The sequence below is a fragment of the Protopterus annectens genome, chromosome 7.part0 (genome assembly GCF_019279795.1).
Source record: "Protopterus annectens isolate FY-2018-M chromosome 7.part0, PAN1.0, whole genome shotgun sequence".
NCBI classification, from domain to species: Eukaryota; Metazoa; Chordata; order Ceratodontiformes; family Protopteridae; genus Protopterus; species Protopterus annectens.
Genome location: NC_056739.1, coordinates 553,399,452 through 553,426,837, shown reverse-complemented (window position 1 = coordinate 553,426,837; position 27,386 = coordinate 553,399,452). Strand labels below are relative to the sequence as shown.

Genomic DNA, 27,386 nt, shown 5'->3' with positions numbered 1-27,386 from the left:
CCCTAAGCCTGCCATTTTGCTCAGTTACCTCACCTGTCACTTGTAGTCCTATATAAACAGACTGAGCGAAATTTGGTGTAAACAAAGCTATTTAGTGTAACCCTCCCTATTTAGTACCCAAAAGTCATTCACTTTCTATTTTTCGAAGTCTCCAAAAAGGAGATTTTCACAGATTTAAAGCTATTTTCTGATCCTTAAGGTCTGCTTTCCCTCCTCCTCCCTCAATTATCCACTTTCTAGTGTCTGTATTTTCTGTGTTGGGAGGTTAGAAATGTTAAGGATTTAGTGGGGATAACAAGGAATAGATCCAAGTGTTAAGTCCATCCTGGCATTTTTATGGGGTTCCTTTCAGTGATAGCCTAATTGTTTATTCAACACCACTTTAAATCTGCAATTAAACTAAAATTAATGCTACTAGCAAAGTTCTGAAAATAGGAGAGGCAAAGAAAAGTATAGGCAGTAAAGACAGCAGGTAGGTTGATGTTAATGTTATTCAGCTGTTTTGTCAGATATTGTTTAGCTCAAAATAGCAGCCGTAGCTTCAGTATTGGTGTCTGTCAGTATCTGTGTTTGCACTGGTGATTTTAAAGTTAGCTTTTCATTTAGTATGAGACTTCAGAGTAAAAAGAAGTTTTGTCTCGTGATTTTAATATTAGGTCTGATTCTGTTAGACAGTTTCAATGGAGGATAATGAATTTTGGGGTGAGTTGTTGGAGAATAAGATTTTGTGCAGAGCAGATAAATGTTGCATCGTCAGTGTACTGGATTAGTCTGGCATGTTCTTAGGCAGTGTGTAAATAAATCATTGATAAATATATTAAACAGGAGTAGTCCTAGAACGGAGCCTTGGATTGTCATCAGAGACTGACAAAAAGGCTAGGATGCTAAATTGTCATTTAACAGCTTGGATCTGTCTGACAGATACCTGAGGAACTAGGAGAGACTGCAGTAGGATGGATCAAGGGAAGCCAGCTGATGGAGTAGTTTATTATGAGAGACTATGTCAAAGGCTTTAGATAGGTGAAAGAGGAGGGTAAATATAATACCTGTATTGTGGCTGATTAACACTGTTAGAAGTCTAGTAGTGCATTAGTGGTACTGTAGGAGGGGAAGTATGATGAAGGGTCTCATTAGTGGTACTCTAGGAGGGGAAGTATGATGAAGGGTCTCATTAGTGGTACTGTAGGAGGGGAAGTATGATGAAGGGTCTCATTAATGGTACTGTAGAAGGGGAAGTATGATGAAGGGTCTCATTAGTGGTGCTGTAGGAGAGGAAGTATGATGGGTCTCATTAGTGGTACTGTAGGAGGGGAAGTATGATGAAGGGTCTCATTAGTGGTACTGTAGGAGGGGAAGTATGATGAAGGGTTCATTAGTGTTACTGTAGGAGGGGGAAGTATGATGAAGGGTCTCATTAGTGGTACTGTAGGAAGGGAAGTATGATGAAGGGTCTCATTAGTGGTACTGTAGGAGGGGAAGTATGATGAGAAGGGTCTCATTAGTGGTACTGTAGGAGGGGAAGTATGATGAAGGGTCTCATTAATGGTACTGTAGAAGGGGAAGTATGATGAAGGGTCTCATTAGTGGTGCTTTAGGAGAGGAAGTATGATGGGTCTCATTAGTGGTACTGTAGGAGGGGAAGTATGATGAAGGGTCTCATTAGTGGTACTGTAGGAGGGGAAGTATGATGAAGGGTTCATTAGTGTTACTGTAGGAGGGGGAAGTATGATGAAGGGTCTCATTAGTGGTACTGTAGGAAGGGAAGTATGATGAAGGATCTCATTAGTGGTACTGTAGGAGGGGAAGTATGATGAAGGGTCTCATTAGTGGTACTGTAGGAGGGGAAGTATGATGAAGGGTCTCATTAATGGTACTGTAGAAGGGGAAGTATGATGAAGGGTCTCATTAGTGGTGCTGTAGGAGAGGAAGTATGATGGGTCTCATTAGTGGTACTGTAGGAGGGGAAGTATGATGAAGGGTCTCATTAGTGGTACTGTAGGAGGGGAAGTATGACGAAGGGTTCATTAGTGTTACTGTAGGAGGGGGAAGTATGATGAAGGGTCTCATTAGTGGTACTGTAGGAAGGGAAGTATGATGAAGGGTCTCATTAGTGGTACTGTAGGAGGGGAAGTATGATGAAGGGTCTCATTAGTGGTACTGTAGGAGGGGAAGTATGACGGAGGGTCTCATTAGTTGTACTGTAGGAGAGGAAGTATGAAGGAGAGTATCATATAGCAATAACCCATGCCTGGGTGTGGATAATGCTGGATTTACCCATGGTTGGTGTGGTTTGGTCACAAAATAATTACTTTTCTTAAATAATGGCATTGTATAAAGCCTCCTTGCTGCCCTTCCGCAGCTGTCTGGTATTCTGTGGCAGTTCTGATGTTCTGCGCATGCATATGCCTACGCAGTACATCATAGGTGTGGGCAAAAGCAACGGAGAAAGCAAGATCTCCGTTGCTTTTTACAAACTGTCTCGCTATGTTAAACTCGTTTAACATAGCGAGACAGTGTGAAGCAATAGAGATCTTGCGTTCTCCGTTGCTGTAAAAAAAAGAGTTATAGTAATGGAAAAAGTCCAGGCAACCAGACCTTTTGCCATTACTATAACTCTGATTTACAACGTGCACGCTGACCAGTCAGCGTGCACGTTTTGAATATTAATGGGGGGTTGTTGTATAATTAGTGATATTGAAGGAGGGGAAGTATGATGAAGGCTCTGCAGTTGGAAAGATCAGTTATGTTTCCCCATTTGTACAGGGGAAAGATGAATGATTTTTTTCCCAAGGAGGGGACATACGATTACCATATGGATCTGTTAATGAGATCTGCTGTGATTTTCAGGTACTCAGCAGGTACAGTATCTGCAGTTAGGGTGGTAGGATTAAATTTTTTATGACAAAGGCTTGGGACAGTAATGGAGAGAGTTTTAAGGTTGCCACGGGCTCAGATGTTAGGCTGGGGTGAGTGGACAGTGTCTTTTAAGTAGTGATTTAAGGGTATCGAAGTTAAATAATGAAGTAATATTTTTTGGGTGCATGTCTGGCTAGGGACTGGGCTGCTCTGTTATACCAGCTGATTAAAGTTTTTTGATGGAGCTTCAGAAGTTAACAGGATTTTTTGGTGTTTTTATGTTAAATTACTGATTTTTATCATTTTTACATTTTATTTTGGTTTGATTTGCAATGTTGCGTGAAGTTTTGAAGACTTGTTGGGTTTTGTTAACTTGCCATGTTTTTCATCCCTTAGCCCTGCCCTGCATTATTTTTTTGTTTTGTTTTTGCAAATAGCCAGGGGCAGAGAGTAATGTCTTCACCAGTGAAGCCTTTGCCAGTACTAAAGGAAAAGAAAGGTATAATGAGAAAATAAAGTCAACTACTGTATTCTGGGAGTCTTTCTGGGAGTGAGCTCTTCACCAACTTCCAGCAATTAACAGTAGAGTATTTTAAAAATTGGTATCTTAGCCTGCATGTTGAGGTACTGCTGAGTATTATGTAAACAGAATAACAGGAATGGGCGACATTTAAAAATAGTATTAATTGTACAAGAGAGCTGTTTAAGTCCTACATCAGTGGCTTTAGTATTTAACCAAATGTATGTCTGCTACCAGCCTAGCTCTATCCATAAGGCCTCATAGCTGTTGAAAGACAACATTAACAAGTTTTAATACACTTTCAGCTGATGAGTGTCTTATGTGGTCCTCCACCTCACTCATATCTACTCTTTCAACCCCCTCTGCATTCCAGCATTTTTTGTCCACAAAGTCCAATAAGCTTGACAAAATATCTGACAGGGATTTCTCTTATCCGAACTCCCCACTCCTGTTAACAGGTTTCCCGACCCTATGACATCTCTTTGCTGCTCTGTTATTCTGTTATTCTTGCTTGGGCTCTTAGCTCATAGGGGAGTCACAGATATGTCTGGGTGATTCAGTTAGTCAAGTTCCTCCGTAAACAAGGCTGTCTTCTTTGAAGACCTTACTGCGCTGATGCAACCATCCTTCAAGCCATCTGTCAGCTGGAGGTTTTCACCCTTATTTTAAGAGGTAAAGTTCCTCTTGATAGCTTAGATTTACTCTGAGGCACAGTGATTTAGTTGGAGGGTGGAGGGCTGACTCTTCCTCACTAGCTTCCACTCCAAACATTTGTTTTTATTTGTCCCAGACTGACCCCCCCCCCCATACTAGCCAGCTGAAATTTTAATTTTCTTTAAGTCCAAGGCTTCCTGTTTATGTAGCAACACCCTACCACCACAAGTATATCATCTATTAAAATAGTAAATAAGCATGGTTATAAAGCCATAACACTTTTAGTGGGAAGTGTTGCCTGGCATAACCATTCTAGCCTCTATGAAAAGGCAACCAGGAAAAATAAATATGTGCCATTCACATTGCCCATCATTTCTATGGGTGAACTGCAACAACCAGTCTTTAGTTCATGAGGAATGAAAGGTAGTAACCACATGGTAGAGCATCCACTTAGTGTAATCTCTGTAGACATCTCCAAACACCGGGGTGGGGGGGGTCGGGGGACTAGGATCACTTTAGAAAATATACAAACAAGACCTTAGCTATTGGGTGCCCCCATTACACTGACTTTAACCCAGAGACACCTATTTTCTTAGGTTCATAGGTTAGTACTAGGCTAACTGCCCTTGCAAGCCATTTTAAGCCTAGCTAATTATCCCTTGTGAGAATCAAACCCTGCACCTTGTGTTTGTAAGGCAAACACCTTAACCATTAGTCCACCCTCCCAACACTTTATAATTAAAATCCCCAGTTATAACTACTGAGTTATTTACTATATATTCAATTCTTTCAACTTTTTGACAAGTTTGTATATACATATTAGAAGTTATGTACTTACTATAACTTGGTATCTGTGTTGTCCAGTTTCACTATGCACCACGAACGGGTCTTCAGATCTGTGCCCGGATCCAAGCCAGACACACGATCCAAGCCTTGTTTACCTGACACATCACTTCACTTCACTTCATTGTCAAGTTTCTGGCAGTAAGTGGATTTTGGTATTTTATTGTGCAGTGATTTTAAAGTTTTTCTTTGCGCTGCCACTTCTAATTTTTTAACTGAAGACTGCTGAATGCTCAGATGTGCCTCCAGCTCTGTTCTCATGAGCATAAGACTCTCTAATAGCAGCAGACTGTCTTTAATGGGAGCTTGTTTGACTCACTCCAGTAGAGCATCCTGCAGAAACACTGTTTCAGAAAGCAATTTTGCAACTATAGCCCATTAATGGGAGTAACGTCAATTAGCATAAATTTATTAGAAATACCTCTGGAAGGTAACAGGAAGCAAATTAAGTATACATTTTGTTAACAGGGCCAACTAAGCCAGATAGTACTAGCTTAACTAGTCATACCTTCCCCAAGTGCCCAGATCTTTTTCTTTTCTCAGTTTCAATATTTCCCATTTGTCTCTATTCACTGTAAACTTCTATGTTGCTATGGGTAAGATTCCTTGTTTCTCCGCTATTTCATATAACTCTCTCCTTGCTGCTATGCATTTTTCTATGGAGTGCTGCCTGTCTCCCTTGGTTGTCTTGTCTGTCTGTAATAATTCCTTTGTTGAATTCTTCCACAACACACTTCACACTTCCGTGTGCTGTTGTATTTCTTGCTGAAGTTGTACCCTTGAATAATCTTATACATTTGCACTAGTTCTTTTCTTGTTCTGGGAGTCCTGAACCGTACTGTAGCATGTTTGCTAATACTGTCTCCTCTGTTACAGCCTTTGCCCTGTTGTGTACATTAGTAAGTAGTAGCTCAAGTACAGTCCCTTGTTAGTGGGCCCTGCCTTCTACTCTTAGATGGCTTCCCCAACACTTGTCACTGTTCACCATATTGATCACTGCTGCAATAGCCTTACCTGTACGGGTTATATCCTGCCAAGTGCTTAACAGCCGGCCAGCTTCCAAAGCTTCAGGGCACCTTTTGTGTGCCAAAACAGTCAGCAACTCCAACCAAACTGACTAAAAGCGCATATTTGGAAAACAAGTCCTTCCAAGCTTTCCCTGCCAATGAAGAAAGTGCTCCTCTATAGGCTGTCAATAATTCACTGTCTGCTTGTGCTGTTCCTTTGCATGGTTGATGATATTTTTTAGGGAAAAACCTTCCACTTGAAAATAACTTTTTTTCTTGCATCCTGTGTAGGAAAATTATTTTTAAGCTAGACTCTTATGTTTTAACAGACTGTCATGAGACTGCACTGTACTTCTAAATGAGAACACACTCTTTTCCTGTTAAACAGTTGCTTAATGTATGTAAAACATTTTCTTCTATGGAAAACTGTTTAATTTTTGGGAATAATGAAGTGTTCTAAGTGGTTTGTACTGTGCCTTTGTGTGAAAAAAGTGACTTTTAAAGAGTTTAAAATTTTCGCAGCTTTTGCTCCTGCCTTTCCTCTAGAAAGATGCACCTATTTTTGGCTTGAGCATGGAGCAAGCTTCTGTTCCCTTGGTTGGTCTTCCTTCCAGTCACACACACAAAAAGTAAAGCAAACCACCTTTGCGACCACAACAGACTAGCTGAGGCCATAGCTTGTTCCTCAACCCACTTTTCCTAGTTCCCTGTGATGTAGCACTTAACAGCAACTGTGGACTGGGAGTTAGCCATGTACTCTCTGGGGCTGTTGGGGTCCACTTATTGGGCAAGGGAGAGCCACTCCTGTCCAGTCCTGGGGGAGGGAACGGGCAAGGCTTCCCTATTATGTCACAATGTTGTGCCCATCCCTGGGGAACTGCTGCTGCCATTAATAAGACTGTTCTCATTTTCCTGTCAAAAAGAAACAGAAAACTAAACATGTCAGATTTCCTTAGACAGGAATACTTTATTGGTTGTGGCTTAGGGTTTAATTCAAGTTATTGTTCCATCTTATAGAGTAGTTTCTAGTAAAATAAAGAGGAGTGAGGATCTCTTTCCCTGAAGAGATTAAATATTCTGAATCTGGACAGAAAGATGAAGGGGCAGGGTTTTTGCCTCAATTTTCTGATGCAGACTCAAGAGCTTGGTTTCTGACTTTCCCTCTGGGTGTTTCTCTTGCTCTGAGACTAGGTCTACAATGTATGAATGTTTTCATTGGGAAAGCACTGAGGTTTCTCAGTCCCTCAAAAAATATGAACTGTTCTAGAAGGACTTTCCAGAACTTTCACCAATTCCTCTATTTATCAGTTTGGAGGATGTGCATCACTGCTTGTAATTTTCCTGATTGTCAGCCTGCAGTCCCTAAAAAGGTGAATAAAATGTATAAAGTTTCTCATTTTTATGTTTTTATACATTCTTCCCATACCTGCCCCAGCAGCTATACCTTCAGTTAAAACTGCTTTTGTTACACATTTATTAAATTCCAATTCTACTCTTTCTGACAAAGATAGAAAGGTGATAGGTAAATATGAGAAAAAAGTGTATGCTTCTGCAACAATGGGAAGTATAAAATTAAGCATATCAACCCAACAATTCAAAACTCTGAAAAATTGTGAAAGTATGAGGAATGATTTGTCTGCAGTTTCTTCTGGTGAGGAAAAATCTGCTTTATATAATTGAATTTCTTCCATTATACAAGTCACTACATTGATTACAGTGTGTGTGTGTGTGTGTGTGTGTGTGTGTGTGTGTGTGTGTGTGTGTGTGACTTCACTGATGCTTAGAGGACTACGGCCACAGTTACTATTTTGAGGAGGTTTGCCTACTGCATTCTTAGAACACCACAGAGGTAAACAATGAAATTTTAAATTCCCTAGGTAGAGATTTGCTTTTTGGGGTCTTCTGTTGTAGGTGATCAAATGAGTAAATTGATGAGGAAATCTCAGATTTTTTAGCACTCCTTTTCCTAATTTTCTAAGATATTCTGTAATCCCTTTTACAGTTTTTGTATAAAGAAAGTCTCAACAAAATGCAGGTTAGCAGACTTATAAGAATATAAGAAGAAATGGCAAGGGAATTCAAAATTTTAAGGACCCCCCCCCCAAAAAAAAAAAAAAAAAAAAACAAGGACAGTCCAAGTCAGAATGATTATTTGAGTGGCCTTGTCCCCTACTCCAACCCTGGCAGTCCCTTTTCCCTTCCAGAAAGTCTGAATCTCCACTTTTCTCTCTGGCCACAGATTGCTGCAGATAAATAAGTCCTAAAGATCATTTATCTAGATTACTGATGGCGATGGAAGGAAATTCCTCCCTTCCAGGAGGTAATGATTCATCCACAGGACCAGACACATTTCCACTTATCCATCACACATTGTCTCAGTGAGTGATAGAACCAGTTACTCTTTTTCAGGTTAGGAAAGGCTTTTATTCAAGGATGTTTTTAGTGCCAAAGAAAGAAAATGCTTCATGCCCTGGGTTGGATTTTTCTTTTCTAAACACGTTTGTGATTGTAAAGTGACAATATTTAGAACTTGGTCACTGTTGCCTGTTCTTCCTCGTTCAAGTTTCCTGGTAACACCAAATTTAAAAGATGCTTATCACATTCTTATTCATCAAGACTTCAGCGGTTTCTTAAAGTTTTGTGTGTCTGGATCGTATCAGTTCTCCACCTGTTTTAATTATCCAGTGCACCAAGAATGTTCACAAAGTGTATAGTTCTAGTTGGGGTTCATTCTAGACTACAGGGTTTGTACATTTTCCATGTTTAGTCAACTTGCTTATCTTTGCAGAGTCTCTTTCAGGTGTCAAGAATCACTAATTTGGGTGAGATGTCTTATGCCAACTGGGGTTCCAAAAGAACATTCAAAAGTCATGACTCCACATGGGATTGTATTCCTTCAGTGTCAGCTAGGCTCCTCAGTTCAAAGAGCTTTTCTTCCCCAGGAAAAACAATAGATCTATATTTAGAACTGTTTATAAGGCTGGCCATGAAGGCTTTGGTCACTGTGAAAGAATAACTCATGGTTTTGGATCTCATAGCATCTGTAATTCTAATAATTGTAATAACCCAATCCAACCACTACCTTTCTTTCCACTCCACTAACTACCTTGATTATAGCAAGCTCAGATGCTCATAAGCCTAGTACTTAATATACAGCAGGAACTTCTTATTGTAACATTTGTTAATGTCTGTTATGTACTTCACAAATAAAGATTCTAGTTGTCTACTGATGTACTATGTTCTTCATCTGTAAATATGTTGTAAGTAATTGCTATGTTATATTGTTAATCGCTATGTAATCCAATGTAACTACTGTCTATTTTAACTCTGGAGTTTTTCTCCCCGGGCCTTCGCTGAAAATGGACCTACGTCCAGTCGGACACTCCCGGTCAACAAATGCAAATAAATAAATTCTCATAATACCTCTGTCAAGACTCCACATGAGAAAGATACTGTGGTATTTGAAGTGTCTTCAGTCTCGCCACCAGCATCCTTTGTCTTTTTAAATCCAAGTTATGGGATTTGTTTGAAGAGAAATTACTTGATGGAGACAGCAAATATCCTTAAATCCAGGTTTCCCCTTCACAGTCCGTGTTCCAGAGCTATCACTACAGACTCCTTGGACTTTGCTTGGGGAGCAGTTTCAGGAGTGATAAAAGTACAAGGTGTGGGACAGCAAGGACAGATATAAGCAGATAAATGTAAGAGATACTTGCCCTGATCAAAGTACTTGACTCTCTGAATCATCTTTGTTTCTTGAGACCTCTTCAGTTTGTTACAAGATCGTACCACAGTGATGCACTTCAACAACCAAGGGGGGAACCAGGTTGTACCACCCTTTGCAGGTTAGCCAGGTTAGCTTGGTGTATAACTTCACAGCTCAGTCTCTACAGGCATCCTACATTCTGTCAGAGCAAACGTGTGGCAGACAAGCTCAGCAGGGCAAGCGTAAACGCATAGAAATGGAAAATATATCAGGAGGTGTTGTAAGATTTGATCCATCTGTGGGGAGTTCCTCAAGTAGACCAATTTGTCTCCTCTCAACAATCAGCTGGCAAGATTCTACATCAAGAATCCATGCAAAAATGGCATTCAGATGCCCTTTATTTTATTTTCTTTGCGCAGGAATATTCCTGTATGCTTTTCCACTTTCTGCTGATATCCAGTGTACTTCAGGACATTCAAAAGGAATACCCCAAGATTGCGTTGACTCCTTTCTTGCACAAGCAGCAGTGGTTCTACCTTCTTTTGGAAACATCCAGGGGCAATTACCACAAACATCCTCCTAGAATGGATCTAATCAGCCAAGGTCAGAGATGTTGATACATCCCAACTGTAATCAACTTCACTTGACTGCCTAGATACTAACAGATGCCTAAAAGAAATTAAGACCTTAACTGAGGAAGTGTAGCAGGTACTAATGGAGGCAAGAAAATTATATATTGGCAAATGGAAAGGTTTTCTAGTTGGTGCCAGCAACATAACCATCATCTTTTCATGGTTATTTCTCTGGTTTTACAATATTTGTGTGCATTACTATCCTATGGCCTTTCTTCCTCCTCCATTAAACTTCATCTATTGGCTATTTTAGCATGTCTGCCCACGGATGCTCCTTTTTCAAGGAATTCTCATGTCAAAATTGTTTTGGAAAGTCACTTTGCATAAACGGCCTGGAATTAAACTGGTGGCCTCTCCTTGGGATTTTAATTTTGTGTTTTGAGAAGCTAAAATTTGCTCCATTCCAACCATCTAACCTGGCTGACATGAGGTTCTTAACATGGAAGCAGTCCTACTGATTGCTCTGGCCTCTGCAAGAAGGGTATCAGAGTTGCATGCTCTTATGGTGAGTCATCCTCACCTCAGGTTTCTTCAAGAACTAATCCTTTTTATTTCTAAAGAATATCTGAGTTTACTTCAAACCAAATTATTCAATTCCTTATTTTCTTTCCTGAACCTACAAGTGAGGGAGAGAGAGAATCCTGCATATCTTGGATGTTCACAGACAACTATGGTACTATATTGACAGACCTAAATCTTCCAGATCTTCAAATCGATTGTTGGTTTCTTGTGAAATTAAGAAGGGACAACCTGTGTTAAAGCAGACTACTTCCAAATGGTTGTCTAAGGCTATTAATTATTCCATGCATGGTGAAGACCCCACTCAACCAAGGCCTTGGCTTCATCTATGTATTTTTTGGAAAGAGTTGGATTCTAGAAGTATTCTAGAAGCAGCAACTTGTCCTGTGTACATTAACAAAGATTAAGCTAAATAAATTAAGATAAGCTAGCTTCCCTCTTTAGGTCTAGATCATCCTTTACTAAGATCATTCTCCAGGGGCTCCTGAATTATTCTGTTTTTACCTCCCAAATGTAGTAAGCTAAGGTAATCTACCAATACAGCTAAGACTCCCATGTTCTTTATACTGATCCTGCAGCAGCTAGTTTCCTTGCACAAATGTACTGTTGCAGTAAATATTCGAATGATCACTGCCACAGTGGCTACTCCCTCCCATCATACCCCTTGGGTTTTTATTTTTTGGTGTGTTTATGTTAGGGTGTGGACATTTAGCTTTTGTTTTTCTCAGCATTGTCTTTTCAGGGCTTAGCCTCCATCTCTGGCATGAAAGCTCTGAAGGCCTTGGTGCTCAAACCTGTCTTTGCTCAGCTCAAGCTGACTGCTTGGGTGTGTGGACAGTGCCCTGAAACTTTGGAAGCTGACTGTTATCCTATGCAGGATATAACCTATATAGCTAAGGCTACTCCAGCAGTGATTCACACATCTGGTCCTATGATAAGTTACTTGTCTTCCTGATCCTGCAAGTGGGCATGCCCGTTTGGGAAATAGTGATGAGTAACATTGAAAGAAGTTCATTATGATCACTACTGCAGTAGCCGTAGCTGTATGGGTCATGTCTAAGTTGGCCACTGAGTCTTATATAAACCAATTACTTTTTTAGCCTGTTTTCTTTATCAAGAATGCAAAAGGGAGAAAATATTTAGTGCTCTATATATATTGATGTTGGACAAGTCAGACTTTTTGTTGACATAAGTATGTCATTCAAGATAAGCTGTGAGGGGAGTTCCATTTCCTTAAAGAAACTGTAAGTTATCTAAAGCAATTGTAGCCAAGTGACTGCTTGAATATTGTTCTGAAAAACTCAGTAAACCTTTGCCTTCTGAACCAAAGATCAGTTCAGGCAGTGCAGTAACTACTACACTGGCCTTATGCATTGAAGTCTTGGGGAATGTATGTACAGTCCCTGCTTGATGTTGTCTGAAAGCTTTCATAAAAGCTATAAGCAGGACATGATTTTCAGGTTTAGGTCTTCTTTGTGGCCCACAGTAATGAAATGTGTGCTCCCATGAGGGAGACTAAACTATAGAATCAGCCTGGCAGACTCCACCACTTCTTCCTGACTCTATTTGGAAGTTTGAGAGTAACTTGTCTGCATTTTTGTGGAATGTGAATGTAGTAAGGAATGTCCCCAGGTAGAGTATGAGTAAAGGAGAAACGTAGTAGCTTGGGAAGGCTTTTTTATTTTTAATGTCAGGGTGCTAAAATTTGACAGTGTTTGCCCTGCAATTAATATAAATAAGGTGGGTTATCCTACTCTCTCATTATGCTGCTTGTGTAGCTTTTACATTTTTTGTGCAGTTTCTCCTTTGGGTTGCAGATAATTAGTATTCGTCATAGGTCTGGAGCTAAGAAGGAACCACATGTGCCCTTCTAGCAGGGATGCCCCAGTATGTGCTGGAAATGGTCGCATGTGTTCCTGCAGGAGAAGCTTAAGATTTGAGACTTGCTATAACAGGAGTTTCAGTAAGGAAACCTCAGCTGTTGCCATCTACAGAATTCCCTCTCAAAGATGAGCTGAAGTAGTAAAAAAAAAAAAAAATTCATATGTTTACAGTGAATGCTGACTGAACAAGGTTATTGTTTGCGTATTGCATTGTAGCTAACTGTAATGACTTCTTCTTGTCCTTCTTGTCTAGTCATTTATTTAGCCAAGAGTTGTGGTCCTTTGCCGGATATGCCGCATGGAATTATTGAGTATAGTGACGGCGTTTATTTTGGCTCTGTTGCTCAGATGTCTTGTGAAGAAGGGTAAGTGTTGTGCGTCTGTCATGCCATTTGGTGTTGGTGATGTTGGTAGTTGTTTAATCTCTAGAATAGAATGGGAGTTTGTTTAACCACAGGGTTCAAAGAGTGCTGGAACATTGATAACATGGAAAGCTAAGCAGCAATTACTCTGTAGGAGTCTCACACCTAGTAGCTGTAATTAACCTGATGATCAGTATAATAAAATTTAATCTGATGATGTAAATCTTCATTCATTCCTGATGGGTTTCAATTCTGTCTCAGAACCGACTCGGTCAATACACAAGCTCGCTCCAGCCAAAAAACTCTCAAGCTTAGTCATACCCATAGTGGCCCTCTCCTTCTTTCTTCAGATCTTGTTTGCCACGTACTTCTCAAGACGTGCCAAGCCAGCTCTCAGCTAAGTAGTACAATTTTTCAATATATCTTTGCTGTATGCTTTTCTAGTCTTCCTAATTTCTTTCCCTTTTATTGATAATAGTCCTCTTTACTCTAGTAGTTCTTGTGTCAGTTCTCTTCCCCTTTTACTTACCTTTTGGTATTCTTAGTACCATTGATGGTACAGGCCCCTCCCTTACCTTGCAGTAATCGTTTTTACCATTGTTGGTATTCCCCTTCTGTCTCTGCCTTTCTTCAAAAAAAAAAAAAAAAAAAAAAAGGATAATTTCTTTGTGTGTGTGTGTGTTTACCTAGAGTAACTTGTTGTTTAGTCAGAATTGTGACCATATTGACAGAACTTTTGTCTGCTTTATTCAGGGTTGTGACACTCCTTTATACACTGTCTGACAAGAAAGGAATGACCGGGTTCAAGCAGTGTAACAAATGTGGGCAAAAGATGGCCAACTCTGATGGTCATCTTTCGTGTGTCTACTGCTTCAGAGTTCCTCACCTTCAGGTACAACCACCGTGTGACATTTGCAAAAATTGTAGCTCTCTCACTTTGGCAGGGTGGAAAAATAAATTAATCCTAAAGGGATTACTAAAAACTTCTTTTTCAGAGGCCCTTTTTGAGGTGGAGGTCTCAACACCTCCCAGAAAAGATAGCAAAAAGAGAAGCCTTTCGGTTTCGACTTCCTTAGTTCCAAGGAACCAAAATCTTCTCAGACATTACCTGAACTGACACCAAAATTATCAAAAATGTCTGCTCCCACTATTACAGTACCAGAGCCTATAGCTCTCTCTACAGTGCCGAAGTCGTTAACACCTTTCATGGAACTGACAACAATGATACCTGCTTCGGTACCAATAGTTACTTCAGTACCAGACACAATTTCGGCACCTACAGTGATTTCTCTCATGGCTCCTTTGACCTCTGTGCCGAGAATTGAAATTTTGCCCAGGACCAAATATTTTCCTACAGTCAAACTCTTTTTTGGACAACAATATTGTCCATTTCTCGAGAGACCTGACTCTTCTGCCGGAGTTTCTGCAAGTTCAACCAGGAGTCTTTCCAAACTCGGCATAGTGAGGCTTTTCGATCAGCTCCTAGCAGCCAGAGGAATTCCAACCCCTACCAAGACTTCCCTCACACCTGGAGCCGAAGATTTTTCTGCATAGACTCTGATATGTCCTCCTTCAACCTCTTCTCAGGCTTTGGAGCCCTCGGTACTGATGTCTATCCCGGCACCAACTTCTTCGGTTCCTGTGATGCTACCTTCCACGGTACCGGAGCCTACTCTGTGGACTTCAGTCCATTTGGGGTCGATCCAGCCTCGGAACCGTGACTGGTCTATCAGCACCGTGACCCCTAGTTCGGTACCAATTTTTTCTATAGCACTGTCTAAGGTTCTGGTTGTTTTGGCAGCTCCAAGTCCTCTCAGGGCTCCTATCCTGGAAGTGGGCTCATCGTAGAGGGGTGTGAACCCGGTTCCAAAGTTGTCCTTCTCAGTTCCGGGCTCCCATCCTTCTTCAGGTAGGCCTGCATTCCAGGTGCTGGAGAGGGCTCTTGCTTCTGCAAGCATGCAGTTGGCACCTTCAGCATCAGAACCTGACCTTTCCTTTTCCTCTGGTATGCAGCTGACACAGCCCACTATGCAGAGACATCGGGCAGGGGAGCAGCAAAAAACCCTACTCCAGAGCACCCACTCTTTGGAGTACTCCTCAGAAGGTCCCACTGAGGAGCCATCCTGAAAGAGAACATGCAAGAGGAAGCACGTCAATTCCCCTGAGGAATCTGTCACCGAAGATACAGATTTTGATGGAGAAGATGCCTCATTTGGAGACATAAAGGAGATCCTGAAACAGAGGGATGACTGGAAACCCATCAACCCTTCTATTGAGGAATCTGTATTCTTGCAAGCCTTCCATGCTTGACCCTCTACTTCCTGGGGGACCCCACCTGCAGATGAGCTGGTTAAGCTCATTGTGCAGTGTGCCTGGAAGGCCCCTGTCACCATTGAGCCGATTCCCCAGAGACCAGATAAATTCCTCTCTCCACCACAAGACCACCCTCACTGGTCCAGAGTTTTGGCAGTAGATTCTATGCTTGTGGGGGAGGCCACTAATAAAGAACTTGCGGAAGAAAGTTTGACTGCCCATCCTCCGAACAGGGAGTCCTGGATGATAGACAGACTAGGGAAGCAGACTTATGCTTCAGCAACCTTCACTTTATGGCACTGATCTACCTGACACATTTTACATGTCTCCAAAGGGACCTGAATACAGACCTTTCAATCTCCCCGGGGCAGAGGGGGGAACTCATCGGGAAGATGCTGCTCCCGTGGCAGAGGGGGCCCGCAAAACCAGGGCTCCAGAGATTCCTTCTCTGGTCAACCCTATCAGTGCTCCTGAAGAGCGGCCTGATTGCTTAACTCTGGAAGCAGTCAGGGGATGTTTTTCTCTGCACCACTTGACTTGGCAATTGATAACTTCAGACTCCTGGGTGCAGAGGATAATGACCAGAGGTTACCATATCCACTTTGATCTTTATCCCAGGCCCCTAAGGCGAATCCCCGACATTCCACCCAATCAGAGGGATGCAGCAGCACTAGAAGTTCTAAACTGTTAAGAAAAAGATTCATCCAACCATTCCCACCAGACCAAATAGGATCCGGATTTTACTCAAGGTTCTTTTTAGTGTCAAAAAAGACAGGGGAGTGGAGACCAGTTTTGGATCTCAGTGTACTGAATAAGATCATCAGACAAGCAAAATTCTGGATGGTCATGGTTCAGTCCATTCTTTCATTTCTGGAGAAGGATGACTGGATGTGCTCTATAGATCTTCAGGATGTGTATTACCACATAAAAATAGACAAACTATCCAGAAGATATCTTCGCTTCCAGCTAGCAGCCAGTCATTACCAATTTTGAGTACTGCCCTTTGGCCCCTCCACAGCCCCCAGGGTGTTCACCAAATGCATGGCAGTAGTAGTAGTTCACCTGAGACTACAAGGATTCCACGTGTTTCCATATGTAGACGATTGGCTCCTTACCACTCCAACCAGGAGTCTACTGCTTCAAGCCACATCGTACACTCAAAATTTGGCAGAAAAGCTAGGTATCTCAATAAACACAGAAAAGTCAAAGCTGGTACTGACTCAAAGGTTAGAGTTCATTGGGGCAACGTTCGACACAATATCCTGCCCCAGTAGCTTTACCCCATCACAGGCTACTAAGGTTGAGATTTCAACTTCAAATAATACTCTCAAAATCTTGTCCCAGCTCAACTGGTCCTACAACCCCTGGGCTCTGTGGCGACTACAGTCACACTGGTTCCACTAGCAAGATCCCGTATGAGGCTGCTTCAATGGTCTTTTTTAACACACCGATGTCTTACCCAATCTGCATAACAAACCGATGCAAACAAGATCTGAATTAGTGCATGAAGCCAGAGGAGGAGTTATAGTGCCTTCCCTTCTCCCCCCAAAACAAAGCCACAGTGACCACAGATGCTTCCCTGATGGGGTGGGGGGGCATTTTCAGGGAAAGATCAACCAAGGCACTTGGTCCCCTTTAGAGGCCAGGCTACATATCAGTGTCCTAGAACTGAGGGCGGTGCTCCTAGCATTGCAAGCATTCCAAATTACCCTTCTGTCGGGGACAGTTGCTATCCAGTTAGAAGATATGTCACTAGTCTGGTACATCAACAAGCAAAGAGGAACCAGATTCTACCCATTATGCTGAGAAGCCCTGAGAGTGTGGCAATCAGTGATAGCTTCCAACCGCTTTCTCTTAGCAAAGCATATTCCCGGGAACTCCAATCTAATTGCTGACAAACTGAGCAGAAACATTCTGATGCCTCACGAGTGGTCTCTCATTCTCGTAGTAGCACAAATATTTTGTCATTGGGGCCAGCCTTGCTGTGATCTCTTTGCTTCCCCCTTGAACCACAAATGCAGCAGCAGCTTTGCCCTGATCCATACCTCTCAACCATACCGAATTCCTCGGTATTTACTGGTTTTGAGGGCAGAATAATGGGATGCCACGGATTCCAGATTTGCCCCTTCATTTCCCGATTTTATTGAATTTTTTTTTTTTTTTACAAATGTGGCTGACATCATCATACATGATGACATCAGCTTATGGCTGCTAGCCTGTGGGAGAGAGGGAGATTTGGACTATGGAGAGTACAGCCTATTAATTTAGAATAGCACTGCAGGCTGCAGCACAGCAGCAAGAGCGAACGCAGGATTTGCTTTTACAACTGCAAGTTAATGTAAACTGAAGTTCTGCCAAGTTCCACCCAGCGCCCACACTCCCAGGATGTGAAATTTTAGATTCTGCAGATGCTCAACACCCCAGTTAAGTAAAAAAGAATAAAAAAAATTCATATCATAGGATATTGTTGCTAATGGCACATAGTACTTTGCCTGGTAACCAGGGTGTGGAGAGTGAAACCTGAAACCATATGGATGTTGTGCTGTGTTTTATACTCCTGCGAGAGAAGAGAACTTTCAATGAAACTACTATACTATGCAGTTTCCAGGCCAGCTTTCAAAAGGTATGTGATTGACATGACTATTCATAAACTGCTACTAACTGTGCAGAAACAAAATGATAAACTGCCCAAGGCTCCAGTCCAGTGACTCAGTCAAAAAAAAACAAACATGCAAGTGCTATCATTTTATATAGTGTAAAACTTCATTCAGACCTGAAAAACAAAAGCGCTTACGTGTTTTTCAGTTTGAATTTTATGTGGTTTGTAGTGCACCTGTATTAAAGGATTTTTTTACTGAAAATCACCCACCGGAGCCTTGGACAGTTTATCATTTTGTTTCTGTACACTGGTTTGTCTCAGTTTTGTGGTATTTTTGGGCGGTTCACAAAATGCCACATTCTCACTATCTAAATGACTTTTAACTGTTTTTTTTTTTTTTTTCATTTAATTTACTGTACAAAATAAAGTTTGGTTGTCATGTTTTTATTTTCAATTCATTTAGTTTAATGTACCCCCCCCACATCCTTTTACAATATTTTGTAATGTTTGTAGTTTTATGGGATTGGGAGCTGTAATGTCAATTTTTGTAGCATTGTAATCCTTTAGGAGTGATTGTAGTGGCTGTGCACGTTAACCTCCTAAACTGCAGGTGGCAGCAACACAAAGTAGCACTTTACAATCTCAGGTGTAGGGGCTGTGGCCATCTTTAGTCAGGGCATGCAATAGAAATTACAATATTTATGAAGCCTATTTTCTCGGCTCATTGCCCTTATTTAAGATGGTTTCATTAGTGCACTATATCATCAACACGTAGACACACCGCCTGCTACTTCTTGTTTGCTCTGCTTGTCTGTTTTGCTTCCTGCTTTAGATGGGCAGGGAAAGTGTGGGTAGCAGAGAGCAGTCTGCAGAATCTAGAAGAAAGGAACAAATAATTCATATCATCAGGAATTTTAGAGCAAAACTTTAGAAGCATCCACATGTCTGTGGGACATATTGAAAAGTACTGCTGAAGTAAGCCTATATTTGCCAGTAAATTAAACTGCATTTTAGTTCTCCTTGTCACTCATATTTGATTTTAACTGCATTCACTATTCTGGGTTTCGTTATATTGCATTAGTTAATTGTGTGTTTACAGTCGTAGATTAGCCTTATGATAAGTGAGGACTTATTTGCCGACTTTATACATTTGTAGAAGCGGCCGGGGCTGTCATCACAGGCATGCAGGAGAAGGGAATTTGTAACAGGCACATGAACAATTGCTTTCTAGATACAAGAGTGGTGCTTTTCTGGAACAGGCTGCTGCTGATATATTTGTTAATTTTAAAATGTGGTTTGTTTTCAAACGTGCATGGATTGGGTAGCAGTAAATCTTAGAGGGAAATAAAGGACAGATGAGGTCCTGTACTAGTTCATAGGTTCATAGGTGTGTACTAGGCTAATGGCCCTGGAGCATTTACAAGCCTAGCCCATAGGATTACCCTGGCATCATGCCACCCAACCTTACTTCCTAATGCCTCTGTTGAGTAGCCACTGGAGTGATCCACGAGGTGAATTTTCTGTTTCCCATCCACTCATCAAGATTCCTGTTGAAGAGGGCCAGTGAGGTGCTCTGTTTGACATGTATGGGAAGTCTATTCCATAGCATGGGCAGTCCCTGGGTTATGAACCTGTCCCTCCAGAATGTTCTGTTGATTGTGGTAACGAGGTTGAGGTCTGTGGAGCGTGTGGTGCAGAGGGATTGGGATTTCTTTAGATGTAGCATTTCTAACAGAGCTGGGTCAGACATGGCTTTGTTAGTCAAGTAGAGATCGCATCTAAGTAGGCAATATGAGACAGAAAATAGTTGGAGTTTTTTGAGTCTGTCCATACAGGACAAATGTTTAAGGCCTAGGATCCTCTTGTGAGGTGCTTTTATGGCCTCTCCAGTTGCTGCAGGTGTCAAGTAAGGTACATGCTAAATGAGGCATTGTACTCGATTGGCCTAATGAGGGAAGAGTAGAGGGAGACAATGACCTCTTTCTGCCAGGATGCAAACCTTTAGTAATGAGATGTGCCACATAAAAGGACTTTCTGACCACAGTGGCAATGTGGTGGTCAAAAGAGAGGTTGCTGTCAGCCTGTGTTCCTAGAGCTCTTATAACACCTTCTGTGTTCAGTGGACTACCATCGATGTGGTAATTCAAGGGAAACAGTTTTTTTCCCAAGGGGGATTATGACACATTTTTAGGCATTGATCTTAAGGTTCTGGCAACAGTCATTGGTCTCATTGAGGCCTTTCTGTAGGATGTCAGCATCACTTGGGGAGTTAATAGTAGCTCCCAGTTTGCAGTCGTCTGCGAACTTTGTCAGCCAGAGTCCATTCGTGTTGGCCTGAACTTCAGAGCAGTAGATACCAAATAGGAGAGGACCCAGGACCGAACCCTGTGGGACTCCACTCGTGACTGGTCGACAGTCTGACTTGGAGTCAGCTGCTTTCACACTGTGGGTTCTGTCTGTGAGCCAGTTTGCAACCCACCTAGTGATATAGGGGTTAATGCTCAGCTTAGTGAGTTTTTCTATGATTCGTGAGTGGGGAATGGTATCAAAGACCTTGGCCAGATCAAGGTAGGCTGTATGGAACCACCTTGCCTTCATCCACAGCTCTGGTCACTGACTCAAAGAAGTCGACCAAGCTGAGCAGGCATGATCTACACTTCACAAAACCATACTGTGTAGGATCTAGAGTTTGGAGATTCCCTATATCCTTGTTTATTAGGTCCATGATGATGCGTTCCATAGCTTTGCATATCAGACTTGTCAGGCTAAATGAGGCAATAGTTCCCGGGGTGTGTAGTCGCTCCTCCCTTCTGGATAGGGATGACTATAGCAGTGCGCCATTTGGTAGGGACAAAGCCTGAGGTGAGGCTGTGATTGAACAGGGTACACAGGTGAGATGCCAGTTCACTCTGTAGTTCATGTAGAACACAGCCTGGGATATTGTCAGGTCCATAGAAGCTGTATTATTGGCCTTGGACAGTGCTGTTTTAACCTGTGCAGCAGTAATATTGGGTGCCTGGCAATCAATTGGTATTGTGATTGGTCCTTTGGGGGGGGGGGGGTAAAGTTGGCACTGAATCTGTCGGCCAGTATATTGGCAATATCTTTTGGCTCGGTATAGGAGGTACTATTGTGCAGTAGCTCAGAGCAAATCGGGGTATTGCCATGGAGATTTTTTACATAACTATAGAAGGCCTTATGGTTGTCTTTACTATCTGCTGCAATTCTGTTTTCATAGCTAGCTTTAGAAGATTTGATGAGGGATCTCAACCTTTTGTTGAGTCTGATAAGGGAGTTTTTCCAGTCTTGGTACTTCACCTTATTCCGCATCAGTTTCCTCCTTTTGTAGAGTTTGTTTCTGGCAGGGGACCACCAGATTGACTTCCTTTTTTTTTGAGGAGAGCATCTTGGTTCTACTGGGTATGGCGAGATCCATGCATTTGTGTATATGTTCGTACACTGCATTGGTGTATGATTTGGCAGTCATGCAGCTATTTTCCATTTGCATGGGTGCCGTGAAGTTAGCCACCTCTGGTTTTAGGAGCCCAGAGTTAGCTTTGGAGAAGTTTTTCATGGTGGTTACCTTTTTGGGGGGATGTGGATTTCCAAGGTGATTAGTTTGTGGTCAGATCTAACCAGGGAGGAGTTGACTATTGGTGTAGAGTAACGGATGCCCATGTTAGTAATGACCAGGTCAAGGATGTTGCTACCTCTAGTGGGGTAAGAACAAGCTGGTCCAGGGCATTGGAATTAATGAATTCCAGAAAGCGTTGAGCAAGTGTATTGGTACATGAGTAGTTTTCCCAGTTAATAGTGAGGTAGTTGAAGTCGCCCAGTATGAGAATGTTAGGTTGGACCCTAATATTCTCCAGGGTGCTTAGGAACATGGAGTGTGAGTCTTGGGACATGGCTGGGGACCTATAGCAGGTTAAGACCTGAATTGCTGTCTTACCCAATGTTAGCTGCACCTGAAGTATCTCAGATGCGTTATGTTGGGCTACCAGTCTGGAGATGTGCACATCCTTTATGAATATGGAAACACCATCTCCTTTGGAGCTTCGGTCCAAGTTCTGAGGCCGAAAGGTGTGGAATGAGTTATAGCCTGGTAGTGCAGGAGTGCTTTTTGCTGCCTTGATCCAGGTCTCTGTTACAGCAGAAATGTCGATGTTCTCCATTCTAAGGAGTGCTTTGAGCGAGTACATGTTGAGATTTAGACTTCTAGCATTGAGCAGCATGACCCTCAGATTGCATTTATTTGTAGCTGTTACGGTGGTAATTTGGTCTTTGGAACACCGCCTAAAAAAGGCACTATAGGGGTGGCAAGAGCCTTAGCCTTAGTATCCGGAAGCCCAGGGGTGACAGGTGCAGGCCATGTCTGGCAAAGCATCGAGGTCTGTCAGTCATGTCATCCCAAGCAGACAGGTACTGGATCCCTTAGAATGACACCAGAAACTTAGCCAATTGTTGAAGTCAGTCATTTTCTGCTTGTACTGCAGTATCATTCTTGGTGATGGTAGGATGCTGCTCAGGGCTAGCGTCACACCTGCCTGGGCCACATAATCCGAGAGCTCCTCTGTGTCTCTTTTCATGTAGCCCAGGGAGGTGCATCTCATGTCATTCTCACCCACATGGACATTGACAGAGTCGTACTTGTACTTATTGTGGAGTGACCTGAGTGCGTGTGTTATGTGTTGGATTCTGGCACCTGATAGCTGAATGTTATGTTCTCCTTTATTCCACCTAGTGAGTGGAACATCAGTGTGCCTCACTATCGAGTTCCCTATGATTAGTGTATTTGGCAAGCTGTTTTGCCTTAGGGGCTTAGGTTGAGGGGCACACTGTGTAGGTGAGCTTTGTGTCTTGTGGTTTGTGCTGTGTTGTGGTGGTCGAGTCCGTTTCTGCCTTGGAGGTCTCTGGTGTTTGGGTAAATTTCTATTAAGAGCCTCTGTGAAGGTGGGTGTGTAGTTTGTGTTTTTATATGAGAGCTGGGATGATGGGTGTTTGGAGGGCCATGTGTTGCATGTGGTCTGGTAAGGTGTTAACCATCTCCTCTTGACCAGCTATTCCGGTCTTGACTTGAGAGTGCATAGCTTCCAATTTGTACGTATAAGTTTCATAGTTTCATAGTATAGTACTAGGCTATCTGCCCTAGGGCATTTATAAGCCTAGCCAAAGTGTATGTGGCTTTCGCCACCCCATGTAATGATACAAAAGTGTGCAAATTAAATTTATTTTACTGTGCCTCTGTCTAGTAATGACACAGAGATGACCCCCGGGGTAAACTTATGATCACCCATCCATTCGTCAAGATTTCTCTTGAAGAGAGTCAGTGAGGGGCTCTGCATCTCTAAGAAGTCTGAGTGTTGGGAGGTAAGAGGAGAGGGTTGTCTGTGTACATGAGGCAGTTGCTACACTGCCTTAGAATGCCCAAGTTCACCAGGTTAATTGGAGAAAGCACAGGGAACTGACCTTTACACATGCCAGGAGGGATGGTCATTATTACTAAGTACTGGAGCTGTGTCCTTATATATTCCTTTTACGGGAAAAACGTCACTGAAGGTGTCTTGAGTCTGTACAGAGCTCTGTCAAACACTGGAGGGGAAACTAATACATAGACCCTGAAAATTTAAAGATGAAGTATTTAGGCAGATATGAAGAATTAGCTTGTCAAGAATGATGAAAAGAGGGGAGTCGTATGAATGGCTACTGTCTGGCTACTGCTAATGCTGGTCTCAGCACATCTTCACTCTGTTGGCATACAGTATTCCTTTGCTTCTTCTCTCACCAGAAGCAAAATGTTAGCACGAATCCCAAGAAGAGAAGCAAGCCACGGCCTGTTTGGTGATCCACAGTCTTGTCCCAGATGATGTAAGGGTCTGCAGGCTTGTAGCCTTTTTCTGGTAGATGCCTCGAATAACAACCAGACCAGTCAGGTATGTTAAGCTGTAAGAGCTTTCACTGACACCAGTGTATCAGCTTCTTCAGACTAAATAAAACAACTTGCTCCCAGTCTCCCAATTTAAAACTTTTTCAAAAAGTTCAAAGCCAATGAACTGATAGCCACAAAAATGATGTCATCATATACATTTAAAATTAAAGCAACATTGCCTATCTTTAGAGTTTAAAGTGCTATCTGCTATAAAAAAAACATTCCCATTATGGGAAGGAAAGAAAAAACTTTTACAAACGTTATTTAAAATCAAAAATGACCATGTATGTCTAAGTCAACAAGTTCTATACCACCTAAAGAATATTAGCACTCTCATTGTACAAAAGCCTTACAAAAATGCATACATATTAAACTATAAACTCTAGTAAATTATGCACCACAATATTAAAATCTGATCATGCATTAAATTCACAAAAAGAACCAAACAAATATGCTAAATGTAAATAAACGCACAGGTTATGTGTCTTATTCGTAAAACTAAAACACATATAAAAACTATTTTATCCCATGTAAATAGTATAAAATCATATACTCAGCTCTGTTATTTCTAAAGTCTCCCACATATTTATGCATTCTATTAAATAGATAAAATACTGAAAGAAGTTTGATTTTTTTTTTTTTTTTTTTTTTTTGTGTCTTTCGGCTTTTCCCGGTTAGGGTTCTCCACAGCGGAACTCCGGTCCGCTAATGATTGGCAGTTGATTTGTACGTGCTGAGTTGCCAGCCCCAACGCACTATCTTCAACGAAGGTACGCCCATTCAGGCATGTCTCCACGCAGAAGACGCTCTAGCTGAGAGTCGAACCAGTCAGAGTCTTACTGTAAGGCGACACCGCTACCGCGGCACCACCACCACGGACAAAGAAATTTCATTGTTATTATACCCATAAAACCCCAAAGTCTGAAAATCAAGCATGTTTTATGAATGTACAATACAAACTCGTCGAGACAGAAGATGCCATCAGGGGACCATAGTATTTGTATCTAGCTGAGAGTCGAACCGGTCAGCGTCTTACTGTGAGGCGACAACGCTACCACAGCACCACCACCGCGGACAAAGAAGTTTGATTGTTATTATACCCAAAAAACCCCAAAGTCCAAAAATCAAGCATGTTGTATGAATGCACAATACAAATTCGTCGAGACAGAAGATGCCATCAGGGGACCATACATAGTATTTGTATGCATATTACAGAACATTACTACCTAGTGAGGGCCTTCAGTTTTAATAAACATTTAATAGATAGGGCTCATTCAATCCAGGGAAAAATGTGCGCTGCTGTTCTAACTTGCCATTCTACCTCTGTTTCTTCCCATTTGAGTTCCCAAGGTCCACCTCTCTGTTTAAACTCCATTTCTTGTAATACCACAAATGTAAAACGGTGGTCAGGAAAAACTGAGCTGTGTCTAGCTAAAGCATTAGTGTTTATTTTATTAGTAATGCTATACTGATGTTCATAAATCCTTGATTTTATCTTCCTCTCAGTTTTTCCTATGTAAAATGCCTCACATTGGTCGCAGGTATATATGTACATACACACACACACATACACACAGTTCTCAACCTCTTAGAGCAAGAAATCTAGACAAAGCTGTGAATAATGGGGGGGAGGCCAAAAATAGGGACACTTTTTAAATACTGCTCTTATAAAGTTAGAAAGTTGATAGAATAACTCACTACCCTAAGCAGAAAGAAAACCAAAAACATATGTGAGCTGATGAGTATCTTTTTTGCTTTCAATGGGGAAATATTCCACCATCAAAAAGGAGTAGCTATGGGAGCCAGAATGGCCCTAGCTTATGTGAATCTGGTACTCTCCTGCAGGGAGACTGATATACTTAAACACTTAAAATGTTCTGAGAAAGTCTATATAAGAAATATATAGATGATATATAGATAGGGCAGAGAAAATGAACTTTAAATATTTCATAAGGACCACAAAAGAAAGGATTCCTTTCTTGCATTTTACAATGTCTGCCAATGGGCAAGAGGTGCAGTTCCTGGACATCTTCCTTGACCCTAGGACCCCTCCAGGAAGTTCACTTCCAACATTTATAGGAAAGGGTCGTTCAGGAACAATTACTTGGACTATGATAGCCAACACCCTCCCTTCATGAAAAAAAATATTGTCAGGGGCCTATGCAGTAGATTTGGCAGACTACTCAGGAGGAAAGGTCCTTCCTCAAAGAAAGCCAGATACTAAAGCAGCTTTTTCTAGAAAGGCATTACCCTCCACAGCTACTAGAGACAGTGGAAAAAGAAATGTATTCCTACAGACACTCCAAAGTTCCCCTTATCCTGAAAGCAGAATTCACAGTGAAACCCAAACAACTGAAGGAACACACCCCTAAATTCCCCCTCCCTACCTCAAGAGACACTAAGAGTCTTAGAAGAGTCATAGAGAAAAAACTGGGATGTCATTACAGACAACCAAGAACTGGAGCAAGTGCTAGGAGACACCCCTGATTTTTGCTACCAAAAGACCAACTTACTGAAACCTTTGTTAAAGAGACAATGGTATAATTAACCATGCCCACCAACCCAGAGGCCTGAAGGAATATGGTAGCTGAAGCTCCTGCTGCCCCTCCACCCTTGAGTGCTCTGAATATAGGCTATCTAGTATAAACACCACTAGTTCTGTAAATAGCTCTTACATCTGCCACTCCATGAGCCTGGTTTACTTAGCTGTCTGTTCCTCTTGCAATTCGTTCTGTATAGGCAAAACCATCAGAAAACTCAGTAACAGAATAAAGGAACATAGGCCATAAGAACTTATGGAGAATAATGCCTTAGCTAGGCACACATTTACCTGCACAAACAACCCTCATTTCAAATTCCTGATATTGGAAAGCCCAGGCAGATTTTTTGGGGTCTAAAACGCCTTGCTTAGAGGTAAGGGAACTACAGTGGCAAATTAAGCTTAAAGCAGACATGCCCCCAGAGCTCAATGGGAATGTTAATATAAGGTGTGCACTAAAATGGAGGAAGTGATGCAAGCAATTCCTAACTTCACACACACACACACACTTATTGTTCTAAAAAAACTCTGCATTCTCACATCTTGAGTCACGTTTCTGAAGTTCGACCTATAACCATGAAATGAACAAAAGAGTTCAAATGTTGATGTAATATTTATTAATATTATCTTGAACATATATGCATAAGGCTTCTTTGCTGTTAATATATAAAGACTAATTGAAAACCAAATTACTGCTCTGTTGCATTTTTAGTCAACTAACTGAAGTCATTAGCAAGTTTCTAAGTTTGTTTGCAAATAGTTTTTTTTATTTTTCTGTGTGCGTGTGTGTGTATTTATGTGTATGTGTGACTATATATATCTATCTATATCTATATATATATATATATATATATATATATATATATATATATATATATATATGGGTCTACTACCATGCCGCGGTGGTACAGTGGTAGCGTTGTTACCCTACAGCAAGAGGTTCTCCCGTTCGATTTTCGGCTTGGCTTGGGAGTGCCTTCTGGGTGGAGTCTGCATGTCCTCCCTGCGATTGGTAGCATTCGAA

The 27,386-nt window shown here is 41.6% G+C and overlaps 1 protein-coding gene across 1 annotated transcript in view; it reads left to right on the top strand.

The window, feature by feature from the left end:
• The window catches only part of LOC122806048 (complement component receptor 1-like protein), a 573,343-nt gene that overhangs the window by 474,236 nt on the left and 71,721 nt on the right, over window positions 1–27,386 (top strand). The window contains exon 8 of the mRNA XM_044076288.1: window positions 12,874–12,985. Within this exon, the coding sequence (XP_043932223.1) occupies window positions 12,874–12,985 (112 nt within the window). The remainder of the gene's footprint in view (window positions 1–12,873; window positions 12,986–27,386) is intronic.